The sequence below is a fragment of the Leptonychotes weddellii genome, chromosome 9 (assembly GCF_054177405.1).
Source record: "Leptonychotes weddellii isolate Sample4059 chromosome 9, ASM5417740v2, whole genome shotgun sequence".
Lineage (NCBI taxonomy): Eukaryota > Metazoa > Chordata > Mammalia > Carnivora > Phocidae > Leptonychotes > Leptonychotes weddellii.
The window spans coordinates 122,650,869-122,674,784 of record NC_138377.1 but is presented as its reverse complement, the minus strand read 5'-3'; the positions used below and the strand labels follow the sequence as shown (position 1 = coordinate 122,674,784).

The window sequence follows — 23,916 nt, the reverse complement described above, 5'->3', positions numbered from 1 at the left end:
GGTGACAAGGAAGCTGCCATTTGTCCACAGGTACAGCCAGTGCTGGAAGGTCTGGCATTTGTGCTGGACCTCGGAGCTGCAGGATGCTTCTGGGGCGGCCACGCAGGCCCCCTCCCGAGAACAGTAAGGCTGCAGGGGCTGGCCCAGGTCCTCCTCCAGGGTCGCATAGGGGATATTGTTGGCAGGCCGGTAGATGAGGTAGAGTGGGAGGATCCTAAACACAGTTCCACTCCGCTGTGAACAGAAGTATGGCCCCAGAGAGCCCCTCCCTCCACCGCAACTCCACACTCTTGGGTTGGAAAGAAGGGTCCTTCCAAGAATGGAATTCTCAGCTCTGGGACCGAAGGACAGGGATGGAGGCCAGCTCTGCTCTGAGCTCAGGAAAGGGAATGAGGCCATTGGCTTCAGGGTCCTGTCCATGCCCTGAGCTCAGTGGGATTCGAAATGAATGGTGCTATAGCCCCAGGAGAACCCTGAGCTTGAGTGAGGGACCCAGACCAGGACGCGGCCAACAGAAAGGAACACCTCTAGAGAGGATGCTCCACGCCAACCAGACCCCAGGGTTCAAGAGTCAGAGTTCAGGTTTCAACGTGGAAACAGCGACCGTTTACAGCTGACTCCTACAAAAACCTACACGGACACCTACTGCCCACGGAAGGAGTCCCGACCAGCTGGCCTGGAGGTCTACCCCACCCCCTACCACCTTCGGAGAGTCCCGGCATCCAGCCACCCGCAGACACGGAACTAAAGGGTGGGGAACTGGGGTGAGTGGGGGGAGACCCAAGAGCAGGGCAGAGGCTTTTCTAAAGTGGGCGGTTAATCTTGAGGTCTTTATTTCTAAATTTTGTGGGACCATTGAGCTGAGCATGGGGTTAGCTGTGGGCCGTAACTCAGGATGCCCCTGACGGACCCTGAAATCACTGTTCTGGGCAGAAGCTCGAGTCAGCAGGTCTGCACACCACGTGCCCCCCTTCGTGTGCACTTACTCGGGTACCTCCCCAAAGCCAGGGGCTGCCTGGGCTTCGGCCGCAAAGATCTTGCAGTACTCCCGACTCATGTTCTGGATCTTGCATCCCTGTGGGTTAAAGAGAACGAAGTCTGGTCAGCAAGGGTGCTTCGTCACTCTCCATCATGTCCGGCTCTAAGCGGGAGGGCCATCTGCCAGGGGACTGCAGGGGGTACTCCAGCCCTGGGAAAGGTGGGGTTCACTCCTTCCCTGCTCCCTGCTCTGCACCTGAGTTTTCTCATTTGCAAAACAAGAGGCCGTGGGCTTGTTTTCAAAGTGGTTTCCAAATTGTGTTCCCTGGAGCCCAGGAGGCAGTGCCCTCCCGGGCCGGGCTGTGGGGAGCAAGGGAGACACCGGGACGGCCCACCCCACCCAGTCACTCTCCTTTCATCTCACGCAGAGGCTCCCTGCAAGGTATGGGTGAAGGCAATGAGAAAGGTTTTTGCTACAAAAATATGGTTTGAAAACTATGGCCCCACATAGCCAAGCTCTTCTCGAGACCCGTCCCAGGAACCTCATGAGGTTGACGCAGTGGCCTCTGCCTCCAGCCGGACCCAAGCTGGGGAAGGGAAGGAGGTGACAGTAGAAGGAGGGACCGGGGATGGGACACTGTACCTGAATGGTGACGTCGTAGTTTCTGCCCAGGAGAGAGGTCTCGCTGCTGGGTCCAAACACAAGCAGGCTGGACACCTTGATGATGCACGTGCGCCCTGACTCGAAGATGGGCTCCAGCCCGTAGATGACCTTGGCCTGGGAGGCCTTCCGAAGGCCATACCCATGTCCAGCCCCTCGTAGCTCCTCGCTCACCAGGCGCCCAAAGAGCTTGTCCCCCCAGCAGCCAGAGTCAGCCAGACCCTTAGCAAACACCATGGGGGTCATCTCAATCTCCTCTCCAACTGCAAGGGAACAGGGAAGATGTGGAAAACTAGAAGTTGCTGCCCCACCGAGGTGGGTCTGTCGGGCAGAGAGAGCCAGAACAGTCTCCCACCCACCACTCTGGCACGCTCACTTGCGCCCATGACTGCTCTTTGGGGGTCCGTACAGCGGGGCCCAAACCAGCCCGTGAGCTCCCGAGGGCGGATCTGTGCCGAACACAACCCCCACTGTTTAACAGTGCTTGAGTGTGCCCGGCACACAGCAAGGACGAGGTCAGTATCTGCACAAGGCACGGCTTTTCCGTGGAAGCGGCAATCCATGCATGGATTTTGTTTGGGAATTAGGTGTTTTGATCAAATGAATATGTCTCCATCTCAACCAACATGTTTGACCGAAACAGTCTGCAGGACCAATCCAGTAGCATGAGCTGCCCCACTGCTCAGACTGTGATCCCTACAAGCCATTTCCCTGTCAAGGGACCCCAAGCTCCCTAAAGAACCGGCTGATTCCAGGTCTCAGGCAGGAAGTGGACTCGATGGACCTAAAACATCCTGCCTGACCAGAGAGCAAAGAAGCCACTTTTAAAAAACCCCTGAGGCTTGTCAGAAGGACGCAGGAGCCAACTTTCTGAAGGGGCTTCCACGGGCCCAAATCAATCATCCCAACCAAAAAGAATGATTTCTACAATGTGGCGAACATATCAAATATGTTTTAAAAATTACATTCTTAATTGTATTTGGAAAAAACTCAGTCCTCCCTCCCCACACACAAAAAAACCCCAAACCTCATTGGTGACCTTTGGAGGATGCTAGGACACCAACTCAGGGCAACGAAAGGACCATTTCTTGTTTACAAAAGAAACTCAATGGATGAATGAAGAAATGACAGAATTAAAATACTCCAGTTGTAAACCCTAATGAAATCGTGGATTCAGGCAATAACTGGTAGCTGCTAAAACCTCTAGGTAACAAGTATCAGAAACAGTTTTTAAACTTTTTCAAAGATAGGGCAGAAAACAACTGAATGAATGCAGGGGTCAATCTTAATGTTACTAGAGTAAAACAGTCAGACATTAATCGTGTGCTTCTAGATGGGATGCTAAGAGGTAGACAGAGCACATCTGTGAGGTGTTCTTGCCCACCCCCCCCCCCCAAAGAATTGCACCTGAATCTGACCAAGCCTCTCGATCGGATTACCAGTCTAGGAGAAGCATGTGAGAAGGGGGACATGTTAAATGGGGTTAAATCAACAAAGTCCAGAGTGTAAGAAATCCTATCTATCAAGTGACTTCAACAAATAAAAAGGGAAAACAATGAACAAGAACAGTTATGTATTAGAGAGACTTAAGATCGATCTGCCCAAAGCAATGAGTGGTTCCTAACCCAAGTAAACCAACCCTTACGAGACAATTGAAATGCGACTGTGTTTGAGCACATTAAAGAACTATTGCCAAGGGTTTAGGTGTGAGGTCCTATTTGATATCGATTACACTGGACAACTGATCAAAAGGCACTAGTTGAATGACTGAGTGATTAAATGAGCGAATGAATGAATGAACACATTAGTTGGCAGTGAGGCTCTAAAAATTTATCACCAGCTGCCTTCACGGCCCTAATCCTCAGTGTATTTCCTACAGAAGCAGCACAGCCTCTTGCTCTAATGTTCGGGGAAATGCCTTATAATCACCAGAGACCTCCTGAAGATGCAGTTTTTCTGGGTCCCTTTCCCCCGAAGTTGTGATTAAGGGTATCTACAGCAGGGCCCTAGAAACCGCATTTTTAGCAAGCTTGCCGTGGGGATCGGAGGCAGGAACCCACAGAGCACGGTGAGAAACTCCAGGAAGGGAGCTGGCAGGGTAAGGCAGGCTCTAGCGGCCAGGCCTACCCTTGGTCAAGGGCTCCAACATGGGCCAAGGGCACAAGGCTGAATTAACCTCTTGTGGAAGGGCCCCCTGGCCACTCCTTCCCCCACAATCTTCGGAAATAGCAGTCCTCCCCATCCTCCATCCCGAGCCCTATCCTAAACAAGGAGGCCAAGGGTAGCTGGGTGTGGAGGTAAACATGGTATTTGGAATGGATAAAGTAGGCCCTCCCCGAGGATGGCAGGGGTAGGGATGAAGGCCCACCCGCTCCTCCCCCAGACAGGCATCATACCTTCACCCTCTTCTCTGGAGATGAATCCTGACAACACTGTGGGGGAGAAAAAGAAGAGGAGGCAGTTGTCCTCAGGCTGGCCTGGCCTGGAGAGAGCACCCTCCCTGCGGAGACGAGCGCAGCCCTCCCTCAGGAGCCAGGCTGGGCAGAGAGCGCAGGAGGGGGCACACTCACCCTCGGGGCTGAGGCAGAAGTCGGTAGCGGCCGAGCCGTGCTCGTTGCGGATGGTGCATCGATACACGCCGCAGTCGACGGGGGACGCCTGCACGATGGCCAAGGCTGCCGGCCCCTCATCCCCGGCACTGCAAAGAGGGGAGACCCCCCCCAGGAGGGCCATTGCCATGCACAGCCCAGGGCCGGAGTGTGGCCCTGAGGATCGTGACACCCTGTCCTCAGAGGCTGCTGTGGACCCCGGCTCCGAGAGCGCAGGCAGGGGCGAGTGGTACTGTGGTCAAGGGCTGGTCCTGGATCACACAGGTCTGGCTGGCCGTCCTGACACTCCCTAGCTCTGGGACCCTGGCAAGTGATTTAATACCTCTGAGCCTCCACTTTCTCCTCTCTACTAAGGAAATACTAGAATCTCCTCCTAGGGTGACCGTGAGCATTACGTGATAGATGGGATAGAGCCACAGCGGGAGGACTATGCCCCACATTCTCATCGCTGCACTGAGGGAGCCAGGCAGGTGGACGTGGCATCCGGCTGGCTTACCTCCTGCCCACCTCGCCCACTGGGCGCCGATCCTTGGCCCACGTCAAGACTGAGTCACTAAGAATGTTGAAAAACTGGCACCAGAGCTTCAGGCTGCCCGAGGCGTCAGGAAACTGCTCCACCCGAATCTTCCGGATCACCTGTGGGGCTGAGAGCAGGGGCCCAGTTAAGAGGGACAAGCCACTTCCCTGCCATCTTGTGCCCCTCACCCTGGCCCCACCCCTGCTTCCCTGGGTGTCCCTGGTGGGACAGGTTGAGAGAAAACAGGATTCAAGCCTGCCCACAAACCCACTGCTTCCGGGCTGCCAGCCGCGTCCCACCTGCTTCTCTGAGGCATTTGCTTTGACTCCAAAGCACACATCGTAGCTGGAAGGCCCCACTCCTGTGTCCCCCACCCCGGGCCTGCGACAGCCTCAGAGCCCAGGGCAGACGGCAGCTGCACTTGTGGGGAGCCCAGCATAATGTATATAATTGTTGAATCACTATGAAACTAATGTAACACTGGGTTACGTTATATCATGTTATATTACATTATGTTATATTGTATTATCTATATGCATACATCATATTAGAGAGATATGTTATATTCTATTACTATATATTACATTACAACTATACTCAAATAAAAAAATTTAAAAACAAAAAAATCCATGAGAGACGAAACGCATAAATGGGAAGAAGAAACAGCACCACAAATTACCAGAATCAGAAATTCCCGAGGTCATGTCAGAACCTTCAGATATTAAATGGATCGCAGAGGACGCTATGGCAAATATCACCCTATTTGTTTTTTAGATGATGTATTTTTACATTTTACATTTTTAGATGTATTTGTTTTATAGATGAAAAGGGAGAATTCACTGGATGGTGTTGGCTAGGAAAGTCCACCCAAGAAGAAACAGATAACACCAATGACCTTACATCTATTAAAGGAACTGAGTTCCCTAAAGACAACAAAGAAAACACAACGAAACATAAAGCTTCTCCTCAAATAAAATGCAAGGCTCTTGTGGCGAGAGAGAGAGAGAGAACTTCAGTTTGGGTTCTAGGCCCTAACTCGAGGAACCTGTGTCTGGATCCCGACCCTCCTGCTCTGTACTCGGGGGACACGTCTGTGCAGAGGGGATGGTGGGGACGAAGGCACTAGACGTAGGACACTAGGGAAGCCAGCCCCGCGCTCAGGACCTGATTTCTTCCATCCTGCTTCAGCCTCAGTGGTACACAGTTGGTACTCTTCCCAATCCCGAGTGGCAGAGCCAGGACAAGAACTAGCCCTCGGACTGCACAGCCTGGGGGGTCATTCCAGGAGAATGCGTAGGAGGGACTCTGCAAACCCCTCATGGGCGTGTGCGCTCCGAGTGTGCAACCCTCTCCCCGTGAAGCCCTCCCCCGCCCTCCCCATTGCTCACCTTTTAGCAGGTCTTTGGCTTTCTTGGATTTGGCCCAAGTGTCCTGCTTGCCTTCATCCAGGGCCTGCTCTGCGTCCACGCTGCTGGCCTTGGGGCCAGAGCCCAGGTCTCCTGCTGCCGGCTCGTCCTCTGCCCGCGGCACCTCCAGCATGCCTGCCTTTCTACCCTGGGTCGGGGAGCGTTTCTCCCGCCCCGGGGTCCCCGGGGACCCGGGTGCAAGGCCCTTCCTGAGCCCCCGAGGGGAAACTGTGGGGCTCTCCTTTTCTTCAGCCTTGGCTGCCTCCCCGTCTCCTCCTGCTCTGACCTTGGGGAGAAATCTCTTCCTCCGGGCCCCCAGAGCTAGCTCCTCAGGTGTAGCTGCAGGGAGGCCTGTCGAGGCCTCCTCCTCTCGGAGGGGTTCCTGGGCCCTTCTGTCTGCTGAGAGTGGTCCCTGACCAGAGGCCGTCTGCCCACCCGCCTCCCCCAGAGACCCTTGCACGCTGCTCTCCTGGGAGGCCCCCGAGCGCCCAGGCCCCTCAGGGGAAACCTCGCCCTCGCCCTCGCCCTCGCCCTCACTGGATCCTTCTGATGGGAGCCCAGGGCCCTCCTCCTCGCCTACCACGATGGCAGGGACAGTGAGCGTGCTGGGGCCGGGGCCCCGGGCTACAGTCAGGGCCTGGCAGCCAGCCTGCACCTCACGATCCAGGAGGCCGGTGAGGCGGCGGGAGGTGCAGGGGCTCAGCAGCAGGCTCTGCGCGCTCTGCACTAGGTGGTTGTTCTCCACGCGCTCCAGGATGCGCCTGGACGTCCGGGGACTCAGACCGGCCACTTCCACATTGGGGACCAGAGTGGCTGAGGACACCGGAGCCCCAGTGGCGGCTCCCTGCTGGGACTCCGCACCCCCGCCCCCCGTCTCTGTGCTGGAGAGCTTCAGCAGCAGAAGCAGGTAGTTCTTCAGGGAGTCTATGAGGCCAGGGTCGCAGCTCCGGGGGCCTGGGGGCCTCCCCTCCACGTCCAGCCCTAGGGCGCAGGCCCCCTCGCTGTCGGCTGACATGGCTGCTGGTGGGTGACTCTGGGTGGGGGTCCCTGGCCCCAGGTGCAGTGGGGGGGCCGACCTCAGCAAGGCCTGGTCCCCAGAGGACGGGAAGGCGGCAGCACTCGTGTGCTGAGAGGCCGGAGTGCTGGGCAGTGCCTCCCGTGAGCTCTTGGTCAGGCCCGGCCCGGGAGGAGAGGGCACAGTAGGCACCTCTGGGTTCCAGCCAGCTGGGGGACAGCCACCTAGATCCATGGACGGCACGTCTCTCAGCTGCTCCTCCTTGGGGCGTGGGATCAGGCCATCCTCTGGCTTGTCCTTGACCGGACCCGACCACTTGGGCCCTCCCCGCTGCTCCGGACCACCCTGGGGAGGTCGCTGCACTGGGAGTGTGCGGCTGCCTGCCGGGGCACCCAGCAGAGCTGCCTCGTAGCTCCCCGGGGCTGTGACTGCCGCCCCCTCAGATCTGAGCATGAAACCAGGTTCTTCTGGGACAGAGGGCCCTTCAGGGGTCTGCTCAAAACACTCAATAATCTGAGGAGACTGAGGACCCTCTGAAGGGGGGCGTTTGGGGGCTCTGGACTGTGGGCTGAGGCTGGTCATGGAGCCCTTCTCTGACTGACCTTTTATGGCTGTGGGTATGCTCCCCTCTGACCGTGTCCCTTTTTCTTCCTGGATCCTTCTGTCTTCCTGCGTCCTCTTGCCTGTCTGTGTCCTTTCCACCTGTGTCCCTGCCCTTCCCTGTGCCGCCGCATCCTCCTGGGAACTCCTGGCTGACGCTGGCCTCTCACTTTCCTGTGGCACAATGTCCACCTGAGTCTTCCTATCTGCCTGTGTCCTCTGGGTTGTTTGTGTCCTGTCTCCCTGGGTCCTCCCATCCACTTGCATCTTCCCATCTGCCTCCATATTCTTCCTGCCTCCAGGTTTCTGGTCAGCAGATGTCCTCTGATCTTCCTGGGTGTCTGTATCCATGGGCTCGATGACGCCCTGGCTTCTGGAGTTGCTGCGACCAGCAGAGACCGCATCGGCGCTGTTGCTGGCCAACACAGTAGGAGCCAGGTTTGCCTGGGATTCCGGGACCTGAGAACACACAGACAAAAGCAAGCACTTGGCTACATGAGACTTAGGATCTCTGTCAACCTGGCATCCCAGCCTCCTCTGACCTCATCCAGACGTGCCCTGATGGGAATCCTGCCACCTGGTTTTCCAGGCCTGCTAGGGGTTGGGAGGCAAAGGACGTGTGACAGTCCCAAGCCCACCCATCCCAGTCCCTGATCCCAGAGTCTAGACCAAGGACTATCCAGAGTCCAGGTCTAGCTCCGGCCCTTCCCACCTCTCCCTGAAGAAACCCTGCCTTTCCTGAAAGACCCCTCACCCCTGTCATTTGGAGAAGAGTGTCCTCTCTCCAGGGCTTCTGAGCAAATTAATCTGTCCCTCTTTTTTGGCACTAACTGACACCAGACAGAATTATGGGCAAAATGGGAGAGAGCCAAAGGGTCTCCTGACAATGGCCTCCATGACAGCATCTGCCATTAACGTTGATCGAGTGGTAGTAATATGACACCATCCAAACAGAGAAGGTTAAAGTAATTAGGAACGCCACCTGTGCTGGAAAAATCAATGAAACATTATACTATTACCCTTTTGAACACCCACTATTTGCAAAGCACTCTGCTAGGCCCCTATGTATGATGCATACACCACCTCACTTACTCACAGTATGAAATAGTTGTGAGCGTTCTCTCCATTTTAGAGATAAGAACACCGGGGCACACCGGAAGAGTGTGCAACACTTGATCTCGGGGGTTGTGGGTTCAAGCCCCACACCGGGTGTAGAGATTATGTAAAAATGAAAATCTTTAAAAGCATTTTTTTAAAAAAGTAAACCTTAGAGATAAGAATACACCAATGGCCGAAAGAGAAATGTGATTATCCACCGACAGTAAGTGGTAGAGGTTAGCTCAGAAGCCAGGTGTGTCTAATTTCAAATCCCAGGCTCCCAGCTGTGAGCGGAGAATGCCTCCCAGTCAAATATAATTAAAGGATTTCCGGTCTAAACATAGGGGCACAAGAGACAAGTTGCCTCTTTTCCTCCCAAATATAATCAAAGCCAACAAAGTAAACAAGAAAAAGAAATTATAAACTTCATCATGAGTGAAACCGGAGGCATATAAAATCTACAGTCTCAAAAAAAAAAAAAAAGAAGAAGAAAAGAAAAGAAAAACCGAGCAAGGGCTGCCTCAAGCAGATAGCTGAGCCACTGGGAGGCTGTTTGGGAACAAAAGCTGTGGGGAGAAAAGAAACCGTGAAAACAGCTCGGGCAGGTGAAGAGCGAAGAGTTCCACGGGCCTCAGAGCGTGGCCGCAAAACACAGTTACGGTAGATACAGGACTCATCCTGGTGTGATGAACCCACAAAGTCCCCCTCCAAGGAGAGCTGTGGGATCGTGGAGAGCTGGGTGGGAATCACAAAGAAGACGCTCAAGGTTGACATCCAGCTGGTACAGGCAGAGGAGAGTGGAACGGCCCAGCGGCAGCACATCTCAGAAAATGCCAGCAAAAACATGCTACTGAAGAAACTTCTTGAAAATTTCTAAGCTTAGGAAGATGGTTTTTTGAACATATGCGGACTTAGGGAATATTGTTCCCACGAGCCCCGCTTGAGAAAACTACTAGAGAACATACTTCGGTCCACCAAAAGATGATCAGGGAAACCACAGCAAAATTCATGCTTAGCATTAAATATATTATTAATTATATAATCGAGACTAGAACCAAAGGGGTTTAGAGTGGCAGAGCAAAATGTCAGCGTTCTAGGCCCTGAGCAGGCAGAAATGATACAACTCGTACAAAAAGGGGAAGGAGGAAGAAGGTGACAAGTGGAGTAAGTTCCTTGAGTCTATCACCTATACAAGCCAGGAACCAAAGATTTAATCAAAACTGAAAAACTAGGTAATAGAAATACAGGATATCTAACTATACAGAGATAATCACCTAGAAATAAGAGGTGGGGCTAATATGAGATGGAAAATGACAGGGAAAAAGAGTAGTGGAAACACTTTATCATAGCTCGTCATAAAAAATTAAGACCCCGAACAGAAGAAATGCTTAATGGTATCATATACAATATAAAATATATATTATACATTACCACATACAAATATCTCTACTTATCAGAAGAACCACACACAAAACCAAAGGAAACAGATCACATAAAGAAAGACTTTAAAATATATTAATTAAACTACATTTGAATTAAGTATAGAATTTAAAGTTACTGAATATGGAATTTTGAATGAATGATACCATTCATTCAAATATGTGAAAAATAAGAGTGTGGTTGGTGATGCTCAGAAGCCATCAAATAAAAGTCTGACTGGCCAAGGAATGACAGTAAAAATGCTCCTCCAATTTCTCTGACCACCAGTAAGATACTAACAGAAAAAACCCCTTGGAGCCAACAAACAGAGATTAGTGATACGTTAGAACCTTCTGTTAACTCCTGGTATTCTAGGATTAGGAAGCATTAACATGGGCATGAAATCTATAAATTTACAAAGAAAATGCTGACTTTGCACAATACTCATGAGAACAGAGATTTTTTGCTTTTTTTTTTTTTAAGATTTTATTTTTAAGTCATCTCGACACCCAACATGGGGCTCACACTCACTGAGATCAAGAGTCACACGCTCTAGAGACTGAGCCGGCCATGCACCCCTAGAGCCTTTGATTAAAGCTATCTTCTCTCCCACGTCCCCAAGCCTGATCAGTCCTGAGTCTTATCGAACCTACTTCCTCGGTGTCTCAATACCCATTCCCTTCTCTGTCTCCACTGCCAACTGCCTAAACCACACTGCCAACAATTCTGTCTTGCCTGGACTACTTTAAAGCCTCCCGACCTGTATTCATGACTCTAGTCTTTGCCTCTGAGCAACACTTACCCTCCCTGCAGCCCAAGTGGTCTTACCAAAATACAGATCTGATTGTGACACTCCCCTGCTTAAAAACCTCTCCAGGGCTCATCATCATTTACAGGATAAAGCCTAAAAGCCTGAGCCTAAAGGAGCAAAAGGTTTAAGAACACTGCTGGCCAGGGTATGGGGAAACAGGTTGTCAGCACCGCCCCTATGGATGGTGATTTAGCATCATTTAATAAAACTAAAAACACTTACATCCTTTGACCCAAGAATTCCATTATGAGGAATTTGTCCTATAGATAGATTTCCATGTGTAAATGGACTTATAGACAAGGATTGTCACTGCAGCACAGTTTATAACAGCAAAAGACCAGAAATTACCTAAATTCCATCAACAGAACTGATCCAGTGAATTACGGTACATCCAAATTCCAAATAAATAAAATAAATATCCAAAGAGGAACGCAAGGTGTGGGATAGAAAGTACAATATGCAGCCTTTGTGTGGCAAATATACAGATGCACCCTTATTTTTAAATGCAGGGAAAATAGTTCTGGAAGTATGCCCAAAAAACCAGTTCTGGCACCTGACTTCAGGAAGAGAAACTGGGTTGGGGGTGGTGCGGTTGAGGAACACAATATTCTCCATATACCTTTTCTACTTTTTAAATTTTATACCATGTGCACATGACACATACCCAACAATTTTCAATTTAAAGTGAAAATAAATAGATCAAACTCATGTGATCAACGAAGCCCATCCTTCAGCAAAGGTCCCAGATCTCTCTTTCCAGGTTCACCTCTTGGGTTCCTCTGCCCAACACCACTAAGTTACTGTAGTGACCACTGTGCTATTTTATTACTACTTGGTGTGTTTTCTCTTTGCTGGACAGTGTCAGCCTTCTTGCTCACCTGAAAGACTCCTTCTCATCCTTGAAGACCTCACTTAAGTTTCTTCTCTTCTTGGAAGACTTCTGAGCCTCCTCCTCCACCCTCTCCCCAAAACATTAGTGGCTTCCTACCCTATGCACCCATGGTGAATGTACCTAATTGTATCGGGATACCCTCATTCTGTGTGGCCGTTGTTTGTTTCATGCATGTGGCACCTGCTGATGCGTAAACTCTTCCTCTCCGAAGAGGTGGACCCAGCAGAGACCCAAGGTTAGAGGTGGTGCTGCGTAACTATATGGTGAATGATCAGCTGAATGATCTGTACACTTCTGCAAAGGCTGACCTCTCTAAACACTGTGGTGTGTGTGTGTGTGCGTCTACATCTGGAACTGTGTGGAGATATGAGAAGGACTGCCATGTATTTCTTTAAAATAACCATGCTGTGAGCAGGGGTGAACCCAGCTGGCTCTGTATGAGCTTTTTCACTACAAAGAAAAGCAGTAGGTTTAATTTTCCATCCTGACTTACCACCTCTTCCTCATAAATTCTCAGACATTAAGGATGCAGTGTGATTCACCTCTGCACCCTGAACAGGCCCAAGCACATAGGAGATTCCAGGAATCAACTACTGATTGACAAGTATTATTGCTTCTAACCCTCAAGGTGGGACATAGTCCTGGAGTGCTGGTTTCGGGAAGCAGGGACAAAACCAGGAGCTTAACAGGAATGGCGAGGGCAGTGTCTGGGACCTGGAATCTCCTTCCTCTGAAACTCAGACTCAGGGCTGATACTGAGGCTTTAACATCTTTAAATGTTTGGTAGAATTGCCAGTAAAACTATCTGGCCTGAAAGATTTCCTTTTTGGATGATTATTAGCTACAAACTTTATTTCTGTAACAATTATATAGGATTATTCAAGTTATCTTATCTCATTATTTGCAAGAGTCTGGTAGTTTGTAGTTTTTAAAGAATTGGTCTATTTCATCTAAGTTGTTGAACTACAGGCACAGTTTTTTATAATGGACCTTTATTATCCTTTTAATACTTGCAGGATCTCTAGTGATATCACCCTTCATTCCTTTTCAAAAAATCTTTTTTCTAAAGATATATTTATTTTAGAGAGATTGAAAGAGAGAAAGGGAGAGAGCACGAGTGGGGGGAGGGGCAGAGGGAGAGAATCTTCAAGCAGACTCCCCACTGAGTGCAGAGCCAGACACGGGGCTTGATCCCATGACCCATGAGATCATGACCTGAGCCGAGACAAAGAATCAGACATCCACTGACTGAGCCACCCAGGTGCCCCTAAAAATCTTTATTGAGGTATAATTGACAAAGACTGTATAATTTAAGGTGTACAACTTGATGTTTTGAGATACCTACATATTGTGAAATGATCACCACGATCAAGCCCTTCTTTCATCCTTAATGCTGGTCATTTGTGTCTTCTCTCATTTTTTTTTCTGAGTCTTGCTAGAGGTTCATCAATATTACTGGTTTTCTTCAAATAACCAGATTTCAGTTTAATTTGTTTTCTCCATAGTTTTTCTGTTTTCAATGTCATTGTTTACTGCTCTTTTTTTTTATTATGTTCAGTTAGCCAACATATAGTACATCATTAGTTTTTGATGTAGTGTTCAATGATTTATTAGTTGCATATAACACCCAATGCTCTTTTCTTTATTATTTCCTTCCTTCTCCTTGTTTTGGGTTTATTTAGCTCTTCCTTTTCCAGTGTCTCAACATGGGAGCTTAGATTATTGACTTCAGACCTTTCTTCTTTTCTAATATAAATATTTTAATGCCAAAAATTTTCCTCAAAATATTGATTTTCCTCAAAATACTAATTTATGCAAACTTTTGATGTGTTGTATTTTCATTTTCATTCAGTTAAAAATATTTTCCAGTTGCCCTTAAGACTTCCCTCTTTGACTCATGAGAGTGTGTCATAAATTTTTTAAAGTGTTTGGAGACTTCCCTGTTATCTTTCTGTCATTGATCTGTTGCTTAAGTCCATTTTGGTCAGAAAACAAACTTTGTATGATTTCAATTATTTTATATTTGTTAAGGTTTGTTTATGACCCAGGATATGATCTATTTTGGTGAATGTTTTATATGCACTTGAAAAGAACAAGTATTCTGTTGTTGTTGTTGCTGTTGTTACATGGAGTATCCTATGCATGTGTTAGACCCAGTCGGTTGATAATGCTGTTCAGGTCTTTTCTGTTCTTATTCTTACTCATTTTCAGTCTATTAGCTCAAGACATTACTGACAGAATGTTAAAGTCTCCAACTATAATGGCTTATTTGTCTGTTTCTCCTTCCAGTTCTTCATATATTTTGAAGCTGAATTGTTAGAGGCAAATACATTTTTTCATTATGTTTTAATGAGCAGACCCTTTTCTTATTATTTAATTCACAATTTTGCCCTGGTAATTTTCTTTGAACTGGAGTCTACATTGTCTGAAATTAATATGCTCACTCCAGTTTCCAGTTGATTAGTGTTTGCACAGTGTATATTTTCTATCATTTGACTTTTTACCTACCTATAATACTATAGTTGAAGTCAATTTCTTGTAAAAAGCATAGAGTTGCAAATGTTTTTTGATCCATTCTCACAATCTCTGTCTCTTATTTGTGTGTTTAGACCACTTATATTTAATATAATTATATGTTTGCATTTAGGTCAATTATTTTATTATTTGTTTTCTATTTCTTTCCTCTGTTTTTCTGTCCTCTGTTTCCCCTATCCTGTCTTCTTTTAGATTATTTGAACATTTTTAGTATTCCACTTTAATTTATATATTGTGATTTTTACTATATTTCCTCGTATAGTTGTTGCTCTAAGGGTTACAATATATATACTTAACTTCCCACAGTCTATTTGGAATCAATATTTAACTCTTCAAGTGAAATATAGTCATTTTATCACCATATAGATCCCTTTTTCTCTCCCTTTTATGTTGCATGTTTACCCAGATATTTACCATTTCTGTAGTTCTTCCTTCATTCCTCATGATACAAGTTCCCTTCTGGTATCATTTCCCTTCTACAGATAAAACGTACTTTAGCAATCTTTCAGAACAGGTCTACCAGTGATTTATTCTCTTAGTTTTATTGGGTAATGTCTTTATTTCACCTTCAATACTGAAAGACATTTTTGCTGAATGTAGACTTAGCGATTAAAAGATATTTTCTTTTAGCAGGTCTATTATTCCACTTCCTTTTGACCTCCATTGTTTCTAATGTGAAATCTGCAGTCATTTGAATCATTGTTTCCCTATAATGTGTTGTTTTTCACTGACTACTTTCAAGATTTTTGTGTTGTCTTTGGGTCTCAGCAATTTGATTATCGCTTCTTGGCATGGAATTCTGCAGGCATATCTTATTTGGGATTTGCTGAACTTCTTGTCTGTAAGTTTGTGTCTTTTGCCAGTTTGGGAAGTGTTCAGCCATTATTTATTCAGGTATTTTTTTCTGTACCACACGCTTCTCTCCTTGGGGGTCTCCAATAACACAAACATTAGATATTTTGATATTATACCACAGGTCCCTGAAGCTCTGTTTATTTCTCTTTCCTATCTTTTTATTTTCCCTCTCTGTTATTCAAGTTGAAGAATTTCTATTGACCTATCTTTGAGTTCACTGACATTTTCCTGCCATCTTCATTCTGCTATTGTGCCCAGCCAGAAAGTGTTTTTATTTCAGTTATTGTATTTTTCAGTTCTGAAAATAAAATTTGGTTCTTTATATCTTGTATTTCTTTGCAGAGATTTTCTATGTTTCTATTTATTTCCTGTGTTTACCTTTACATTTTGTCACATTTTTATTTTTTTAAAGATTTTATTTATTTATTTATTTATTTACTTGACAGAGAGAGACACAGCAAGAGAGGGAACACAAGCAGGGGGAGTGGGAGAGGGAGAAGCAGGCTTCCCGTGGAGCAGGGAGTCCAATGTGGGGCTCAATCCCAAGACCCTGGGATCATGACCTGAGCCAAAGGCAGATGTTTAATGAATAAGCCACCCAGGCACCCACATTTTGTCACATTTTTATAGTTGCTGACGTTAATTGAGATAATTCCAACATCTCTGCCATCCTGACACTGGCATTCTTTAACTGTTTTTTCCCATGCAAGTTGAGATTTCCTGATTTTTCATATGCCAAGTTACTTTTATTGTATCCTAGACATTTTGAATATCATGAGACCCTGGTTCTTATATAAATCCAAGGGTGATGTTAATGTTTGTGTCTTAGCAGACAATCTACTTGGTTGTGTTCAGGCTGCAAGTTCCATTCAGCCTGTTGAGATTGTAGTTTCAATGTGAGTTCCATTTTTCAAAGCCTTTGCAGGCTATTCAGATCTATCCGATGTGTATGCCACCCAGAGACCAGTCTGGGACCTGGATGATGGTCTTTTAGTTCCATTTTCAAAGTTTTTGATACACTGTGCAGAACCAGATCCATGAATGCATAAATAGCTTGGGAACAAGGAATTTATAAACAGCTTATGAAGTCACTTTCTCAAATGTTCCTTCTCCAAGATCTCCCCTGTACTTTGTGGGTCCACAGGGTCCCCTTTTTCACTCCTCTGGACAGATAGCTGGGGCTTCATTTACTCATCATATACTTTCACACATGAACCTGTGTCCTAGGCCAAGAAAGAGACCCAAAAGGAAAAAAAAAAAAAAAAAGCAACAGGGATTCATCCTACCCTCTTGGGGACAACAGCTTCTCTGAATGGAGGGAAAGATGCCCCTCCCTCAAAGTTTGACACATGTGGTCTCTTCTGCCATTACTGTCACTACCAGGAGATTCCTTTCCTATTCCTCAAACCTGATGTACAGTAGAGGGCATCTCCTAAAGTAAAGCTGATGCTTACTTCTGAGTTTCTGACTGCATTAAGACCAGGCCAGAGAATACTAGATTTAAAAAACAAACAAACAGGTAAACACTGCTAGTTCTAGGGTACTTTGAAATCTGGTCTTCTTCCCAATCTGCCTACTATTGCTTACCAAAGTCACCAAATAGCTGCACCATGCATTTTGCCCAAGTTTTTAGCTGCATTCAATGGGAGATATAGGGTGAGTGTGTTTGCCCCATCTCATCCAGAACTGGAAATGTTATAACCTTAACAACTAGCTTCATACTGGTTATTGTATTTTTCACTTCTGGATTTCCAGTTGGTTGATTTTTTAAGTCTATCCCACTTTTTGCAGCTTCTAGTTCTCTGAAATTTTCAATCTTGTCTTTTTACCTTCTTTGAATATAGGAAATAGAGTTTTAGTTTTATAGTTCATGTCTGATAATTCCAAAAGTTGGAACCCCCTGTGGACACATTTATATTGTCTGCTATTTTTGCTACTTCTTTTTCATGTTTTCTTCTCTTGGAGTGCTGCTTATCTTCACTTGGATGCCAAATATTATATTTGAAACACTTTTTAAAAATAATTTGAGACTTAAAGTGATGCTAACATCCTCCAGATGATTTTTACTTCTTCCAGGTGCTCGGGGCACCAGGTATCTTGAATCACCTTAACCTAACTTCAGGGACTGAGATATTTCTTGTCACCTGGGCAACTCAGAGATAACACAGAGATTACCCCTGTGTGGGTAATTTACTTCTGGCTCACTACTTCTTCAGGGTCCCAACCCAAAGACCAGGGGGTTTACCAGGGCTACTACTCTTGAGACATAGACTCCAATCTTTGTCTCCCTAGTCCCATGAGCCTGTCTTAAACACTGCTGAGCTCTCATTCTCCTCTTCTTGAGTAGCAAATAGCCACAGGATAAAAGCTATGCCAAACACTGGATTCACCATTCTGGCTTTCCATCTCCTTCCATATCCTTGGCTGATAACTCTTCACTTTGTCCTTACTAGTTGTCCTTGATAGGGAGTTGGTCTGAACTATCTAACCTAGCATTACTGGAAGCTGATATTCAATAAATGTTAGTTCCTCCCCTTTATGTCTCACCCCAAGCCTGGATGATGTTACAGTTAAGGCTAAAAAAAAAACAAAGCAGAATACAAGACATAGAAGAGAAGAAAAAGTACTGAGAAGCTTTAAATGCTTCTGGGCATCAAGACTAGGACAGGCAGGTTTGCATTCCTCAGTAGCCCACCACCTTACCTTTGCTTCATGCTCCATGTCCTTCCCAGAATGTCTTCCTTCCTCTCTCCCACCTATCTAAGCTCTTTCAACCTGGGATATTATGGGCATTCTTCTATACTAAAAAAATAACAACAATTTCTATTTGATGTTTTTCTACTATGGTATTTCCAATAATGAGTCCTATACATGTTGCCAGCCAGTCTGGCCACTTCCCAGATGCCTTCCCTAGAAACTGCAGACCACCCCACTCTCCTTCCCTGGAAAGCTACTGCAATAACCATTCACCACATCCTCTTTGTACTTAGGGTTTGGTATAAAGTCTAATCCCCTAGATTCATTAGATAATTCCTTAAGGATCATGTCTCTCCTCAAGCCCCCCTTCCTTCAACAGCTCTCTGAAAATACTTGTATTCACGTATTCTCTGAAAACCAAAGATCTCTTATTATGGGAGTGGGGTTTCCAAACCTTGGGATGATTATCCTCAAGACTCACAGGGTTTCCTGGAAAGCCCTCTTAGGTCCCCTCCCTCTTGGGGAACTCTGTACTATTGCTCAATAAACTTTGCTTTGCTGCCCATCAAAAAAAAAACTAAAAAAGGGGGGCGGCACCTGGGTGGCTCAGTCAGTTAAGCGTCTGCTTTCAGCTCAGGTCGTGATCCCGGGGTCCTAGGATTGAGCCCCATGTAGGGCTCCCTGCTCAGCGGGGAGGCTGCTTCTCCCTCTGCCTCTGCCACTCGCCCTGCTTGTGCTCTCTCTCTCAAATAAATAAAATCTTAAAAAAAAAAAAAAGACTTCCAGGGTTTCCCAAGAAGAGATACTCTGAGGTCTCACGGCATTCAGCAGAGATCTGCCATATGTACGCTGTCCCCTCCAAGAATGTGGGTAGATGGGGCACTCCACCATGTCCCCACATTCCTGTACCTCAGCTCCAGAGATCTAAGCCAGTCTCAGAGAAGATCTCAGCTAGGGCACTAAAAAGCAGTCTTTGAGGGCACTGAAGGCCAGTTCCCATTCACTAAGTACCTTCAGGGAATATTGCTTCTGCTCAGGGAAAGAGCTGTCTGCACAGCATTGCTGGGCTCAAGGCGGGGGCTAAGGGGGTGGTGGTGTCTGGATGTTCTTCACAACCCAAGAGGCCTCAATCCCAACATCTGCTCCTCATCCATATCCAATATGGAAGCCTAATTTGAACTGCTGGAGATATCCCCTATATCCGGGAAAAGAAATCGAGACAGAGGAGGGGAGCGGTGGCATCACATCCCAGAGGCAGAGATCCTTCCAGTACCTGACCCTAACAAGATACATGCTGGCCCATATGAAGAAAACAACGTAACTTAAAAAGAGATATGAAAGAAGGCTTGAATAATGGAAATGAATACCATGCTGTCAGGTGAGAAAGCTAAAGATATGGGTTTTTCCAGATTAATTCCTATACTTACTATAATCCCAATCACAACACCAATGATACAGAGACAGAAAGCACATTAGTGGTTGCCTGGGTCTAGGGGGTGGGAACAAGGATGAACTGCAAAAAAGGAACAGGGATCTTTTTAGGGTGATGGAAATGTTTGAAAACTAGATTTCGGTAGCATCTTCATAACTCTAAACTGTGTACATTAAATTGCACATTTGAAATAAGTGAATGTTATGGTATATATATTATACCTCAATCAAGTTGTTTTAAAACATATATCTAGCAAGTTTTACTAAAAGATCATTCCAAATACAAAGCGGACTTGAGTTTTCCATGAAAAGATTTAACAGGCTTTTGATCTTGTTAAAAATAGCTTACCACTTTTTTTTAGATGTGATTTTTTTTTAAGTGGTAAATATACAGGTACAAGGTTAAAAACAACAACAACAACAACAACAAAACTGAACAAACAAAAAAACACAGTGACATCTGGAAATTTAAAGAGTTTCAAATGATGATTCTAAAGTTTCCCTAGAGGAATAAACAAGAAAGAATAGCTAAGAAAATTTTTAAAAGAAGTCTAAGAGGGTTGTTCTGCCAGAAATTAAAGCCACAATCATTAAAACAGTTCAGTCCTGTTGTAAGGATCAATAAACAAATTAATGGATTATGATAGGTATATATAGGAACTAAAATAGGCTTTAGTATGTATAAAAACTAGTATATAAAGAAAGGACCACAAACTAACATCTAAGAGTTAAATATTCCACAAATGATATTGGGGGAAATTACCTATTTAATTAACCAAAAATTGAGCAGGAAACTAATTCTATACTATATACTCAAATCAATTTCAGGTTAATTTAAAAGTCAAATGGAGAAATTCAAACAACAAAAATTACTATTAAAATGTAGATTAATACTTAACTAACCTTAGAATAGGGAAGGAATGCATAAACTATGGAAGGATTGGTTAAACTATATGTGGGACCTTATACAACCATTAAAGTTTTCCAGATAATTTCTAGGAACCATGAGAAAATGCTCATGAAATAATGAGAAGAGGAAAAAGCAGGATATAAGATTGAATCAGAAGAAGAACACACACTAAATTTTAAAAATAAGAAAACTGCATATACAGAAAGATTGGTAGGTACATCACGATGCTTCTCGATGGCAGAATTACAGGTAAGCTGTTACTTTCCCCATTGCATTTTTAGGGGTTTCCCCTCATATTTTTCACCAGGGGCATGGGTTTCTTTCATAAGCAGAAAAATAAAGATATTTTTTAAAGACATGGTTAAATGAGAATACGAAAAAACAATCAAATTCAGCCATTAAAAAGCAGCAGCTTCAACGTACGTATACATAGATGTTAAATGTGTTTTTCACGTGGGTGATCTATGTCACAATTTTCTAAGTAGAGAAAAGCAAAAGCCACACAGCGTCTTGCAGGGACAGTGGAGAGGCAAGGAGCGCCCTGGCAGGAGCGTGTCCCCACCACTGTGGGCAGGGAGGCCGCCTTCGTCAGACTTGGCTGCCGGCCTGGTCGCTTCCCAAATGAACTCCCTGTGGGCTGCGTCAGGCACACAGAGCGGCCCCATCTAGGCCACTAGGAACTCATCACACCAGCTGCCAACAGCCCCAGAGACCAAGCGTGAGGGCTGAGTCACCAACAGACTCGAGAGTCTGGTTTGAGGTTCGCCCCACTCCCAACCCTCTGAACTACTGTCCCCACAGACTAACTCAGCACCACCCTTGAGACTGGTCTCTCCCTCCTTCCCCGCCTGTCGTCTGTGAAGCGCCCCTTCCCATTGCCCCCTGCCCCACGAGGTCCAGAGGCAGGCAGCTTGTCCCTTCTGCCATCTGCCCCCACTCTTGAAATACTTTTCCTTTCTGCCACTTGTAGGAAATACTGCCTTTTTTCTGCCCACCGTAAAACCATCTCCAGAAAACTCCATCTGCCCTCAGGGCGCCTGGGTGGCTCAGTCGGTTGAGTGTCCGACTCTAGATTTCGGCTCAGGTCATGATCTCAGGGTCCTGGGATCCGGCCCCACTTTGTTGAGCCTTGCATCGTGGGGCTCCCTGCTCGGCGGGGAGTCTGCTTCTCCCTCTCCCTCTGCCCCTCCCCCTGCTCATGTGTGCACGCTCTCTCTCTCTTGCTCAAATAAATTTTAAAAAATAGAAATAAAAATAAAATACCGCCTGCCCTCTGCCCCCTGAGACATGCAGCGCTGACCAAAGGGGACAAAGTGTTTCCCTCTGTCACTCCTCTCAATGCCGTTCCTCCGTCCCTGCTCCCCAAACTCCTCAATGCTGTCGCCCACCTCTTCTTTGAAACGTGGATATCCCCATCCCTACCTCCGCACAAAGCATCACCTTCCCCCCGTTGGCCACGTGGCCCCCGGGAAATGATGACCCTCCTGTTCCCAAGGAAAAGAATTGGCCTCTGTCCCCCACTGGAGTCATTATTACTGTATTATTCCTCCTGCCATTTCGTTAGTTCTTAACATGCACCAGGCCCTCCGCTGAGCAGGCAGATTCTCCCAACAGCCAACAAATTAGGTAGCATTTTTATTCTGATTTTACAGCTTGCCCCAATCACCAGATGCTAAGCATAGTCAGATTTGCCCATAGGTACACCTGACTCCAAAATCTTAGATAAAAACCCAGATTAAACCAGAATTTCCTGGACAGTTGATATTGTTAAAAATCTTCTGAGAAGCATCCAGGTCGAGACCCACCACACACAACAGCTCACCCCAGCTCCTCAGTCTCCCCATGAGACACTGTTGCCTCAGTATACCCCCAAGAAAACCCTCCCCTGGCTCTTTCCTCCCCAAAGAACATCGTCTCCCTCCACCTCCCTCCCTCCGCCTCGGCCGTGAGCTCCCAGGCTGTCACAGGGTAGGGTCACAGGCAGGCTGTGTTGCCCTCGTGCCCGGCGTCTGGAGATTGGCTGGGGCTAAGGCCAGGCCTGTGGTCCCCTGCTCCTGGCTGGCACTCCATCACCACCTCACCCCCTTCTATAAATAGCCCACCGCTCACTGGCTGCCGAGCTCTTGGAGCAAGAGTTTCCATGAGGTCAGCTTCCCAGAGCAGCCTCCAGGCACCCAACACCCACGCTTACCTCTCCCGAAGTCCTGTGGCCTGCTCGCCCCTGCAGGGGGCTGTCCCGGGCGCCGTGTCTCCGCCGGGCAGGGGGTGTGGGCACTTGGGCAGAGGCCTGAGGTGGGGCCTTCCCTGAGCTCTGGGCCCCTGGCTCTGGAGCTTGGCTCGGGGAAGAATCGGGCTTGCTGTCGGCGGTGGGCTCCCCTTTGGGCTTCGGAGGGGCAAATCTCTTCCTGTTGAAAGGCCTAGTTGTCTGGGGGGCTGAGGACGTGGGCTGGCCAGGGGCAACAGGCCCCCTTTCACTTCCAGCCTCACTGGGTACCTTCCCCAAGGGCATCTCTCCAGGTGCCCTGCCACTTGGGGTCTGGGGCCCCTCCTCCCCGTTCGGCCTGCCCACCCGGGTGCTTTCCAGGGAGAAGTACACTTGCTGGTCGGGGCCTGGGACGGGGCCTGGGACGGGGCCTGGCGCCGGGGCATTCTGGGCCTGCTCTCGAGTGCCCGCAGCTCGAGCTGACTTCCTGAGGCTATCCACTCCAGGGGCCCCAGGCCCCCAAGCAGCCCTGCCTCTGGGCCGGGTCTGGACCTGCTCCATGTCCGTGGGCCCCTGTGTCCCAGGCTTGTCGGAACTAGGGGCACGGCTTTCGGAAGATTGTTGGCTTCGAGCTGCCTTCTCTAACTCTGGCTTCCGTAGACCTTGCTTAGGTTCCTCATCTTTCTTTTTCTTCTTGGCCCCAGACTCCTTTTGGGGGGCTCGCTGAGGCCCCAGCTCCATGGCCTCACAGATGTACGTCAACAGGCCGTGCTCCCCATCCTCCCCGTTCTCGGGGGCAGCCTCCCCGTTGGTGGTCACCTCTCCGGGAGCAAAACTGTTGATGAGGCCCAAAGCTGGGTGCTGACCAGGCTCAGCCTCTTCCTTCTGCCAAGCCGCTGGGGTTCCGTCCTCAGCCTCCCTGGTGGGGGCCGAGGGCACTGACGCCTCATCCCCGCTCAGCCGCCGTTTCCGCTGGAAGCGGTCGGGGCTGAGCTTGCGCAGAGTGTCGGCGTCCCCCACCACCTCCTTCCCGGGCTTCCAGTTCTGCTCGATCTCTCGCATCTTTGCCGCAGCCTTGCACTTCAGTTTGGTGAACCAGCGCTGGTGGATCTTGTACTCAGTCATAGTGCCAACCTCCAAGACCCCTGAGCAGGACACGATGCCCTTGGTGTTCCGGGCAGAGGCCTGGTAGATGGCCGCATCTTCCTCTTGACACCTAAATGTAGGAGCACAAGACGCTGACTCTCCCCTCCTGCCAGGTGAGAGGCCCTCTACCCCA

The 23,916-nt window shown here is 47.7% G+C and overlaps 1 protein-coding gene across 5 annotated transcripts in view; it reads right to left on the bottom strand.

Annotated features, from left to right (window-relative positions):
* Positions 1-23,916, bottom strand: part of ALPK3 (alpha kinase 3) — a 61,361-nt gene that overhangs the window by 17,303 nt on the left and 20,142 nt on the right. For all 5 annotated transcript variants that reach the window (XR_014148844.1, XR_014148843.1, XR_014148842.1 and 2 more), the window contains 8 exons: positions 22,626-23,853; positions 6,154-8,245; positions 4,745-4,892; positions 4,210-4,337; positions 4,036-4,071; positions 1,622-1,902; positions 987-1,075; positions 7-214 (listed from right to left, as the gene is read on the bottom strand). Coding sequence is in view for 2 of the 5 variants with exons in the window: in XM_081831732.1 (XP_081687858.1) it covers positions 7-214; positions 987-1,075; positions 1,622-1,902; positions 4,036-4,071; positions 4,210-4,337; positions 4,745-4,892; positions 6,154-8,245; positions 22,626-23,853 (4,210 nt within the window). In the remaining 3 variants the exon portion in view is untranslated. The remainder of the gene's footprint in view (positions 1-6; positions 215-986; positions 1,076-1,621; positions 1,903-4,035; positions 4,072-4,209; positions 4,338-4,744; positions 4,893-6,153; positions 8,246-22,625; positions 23,854-23,916) is intronic.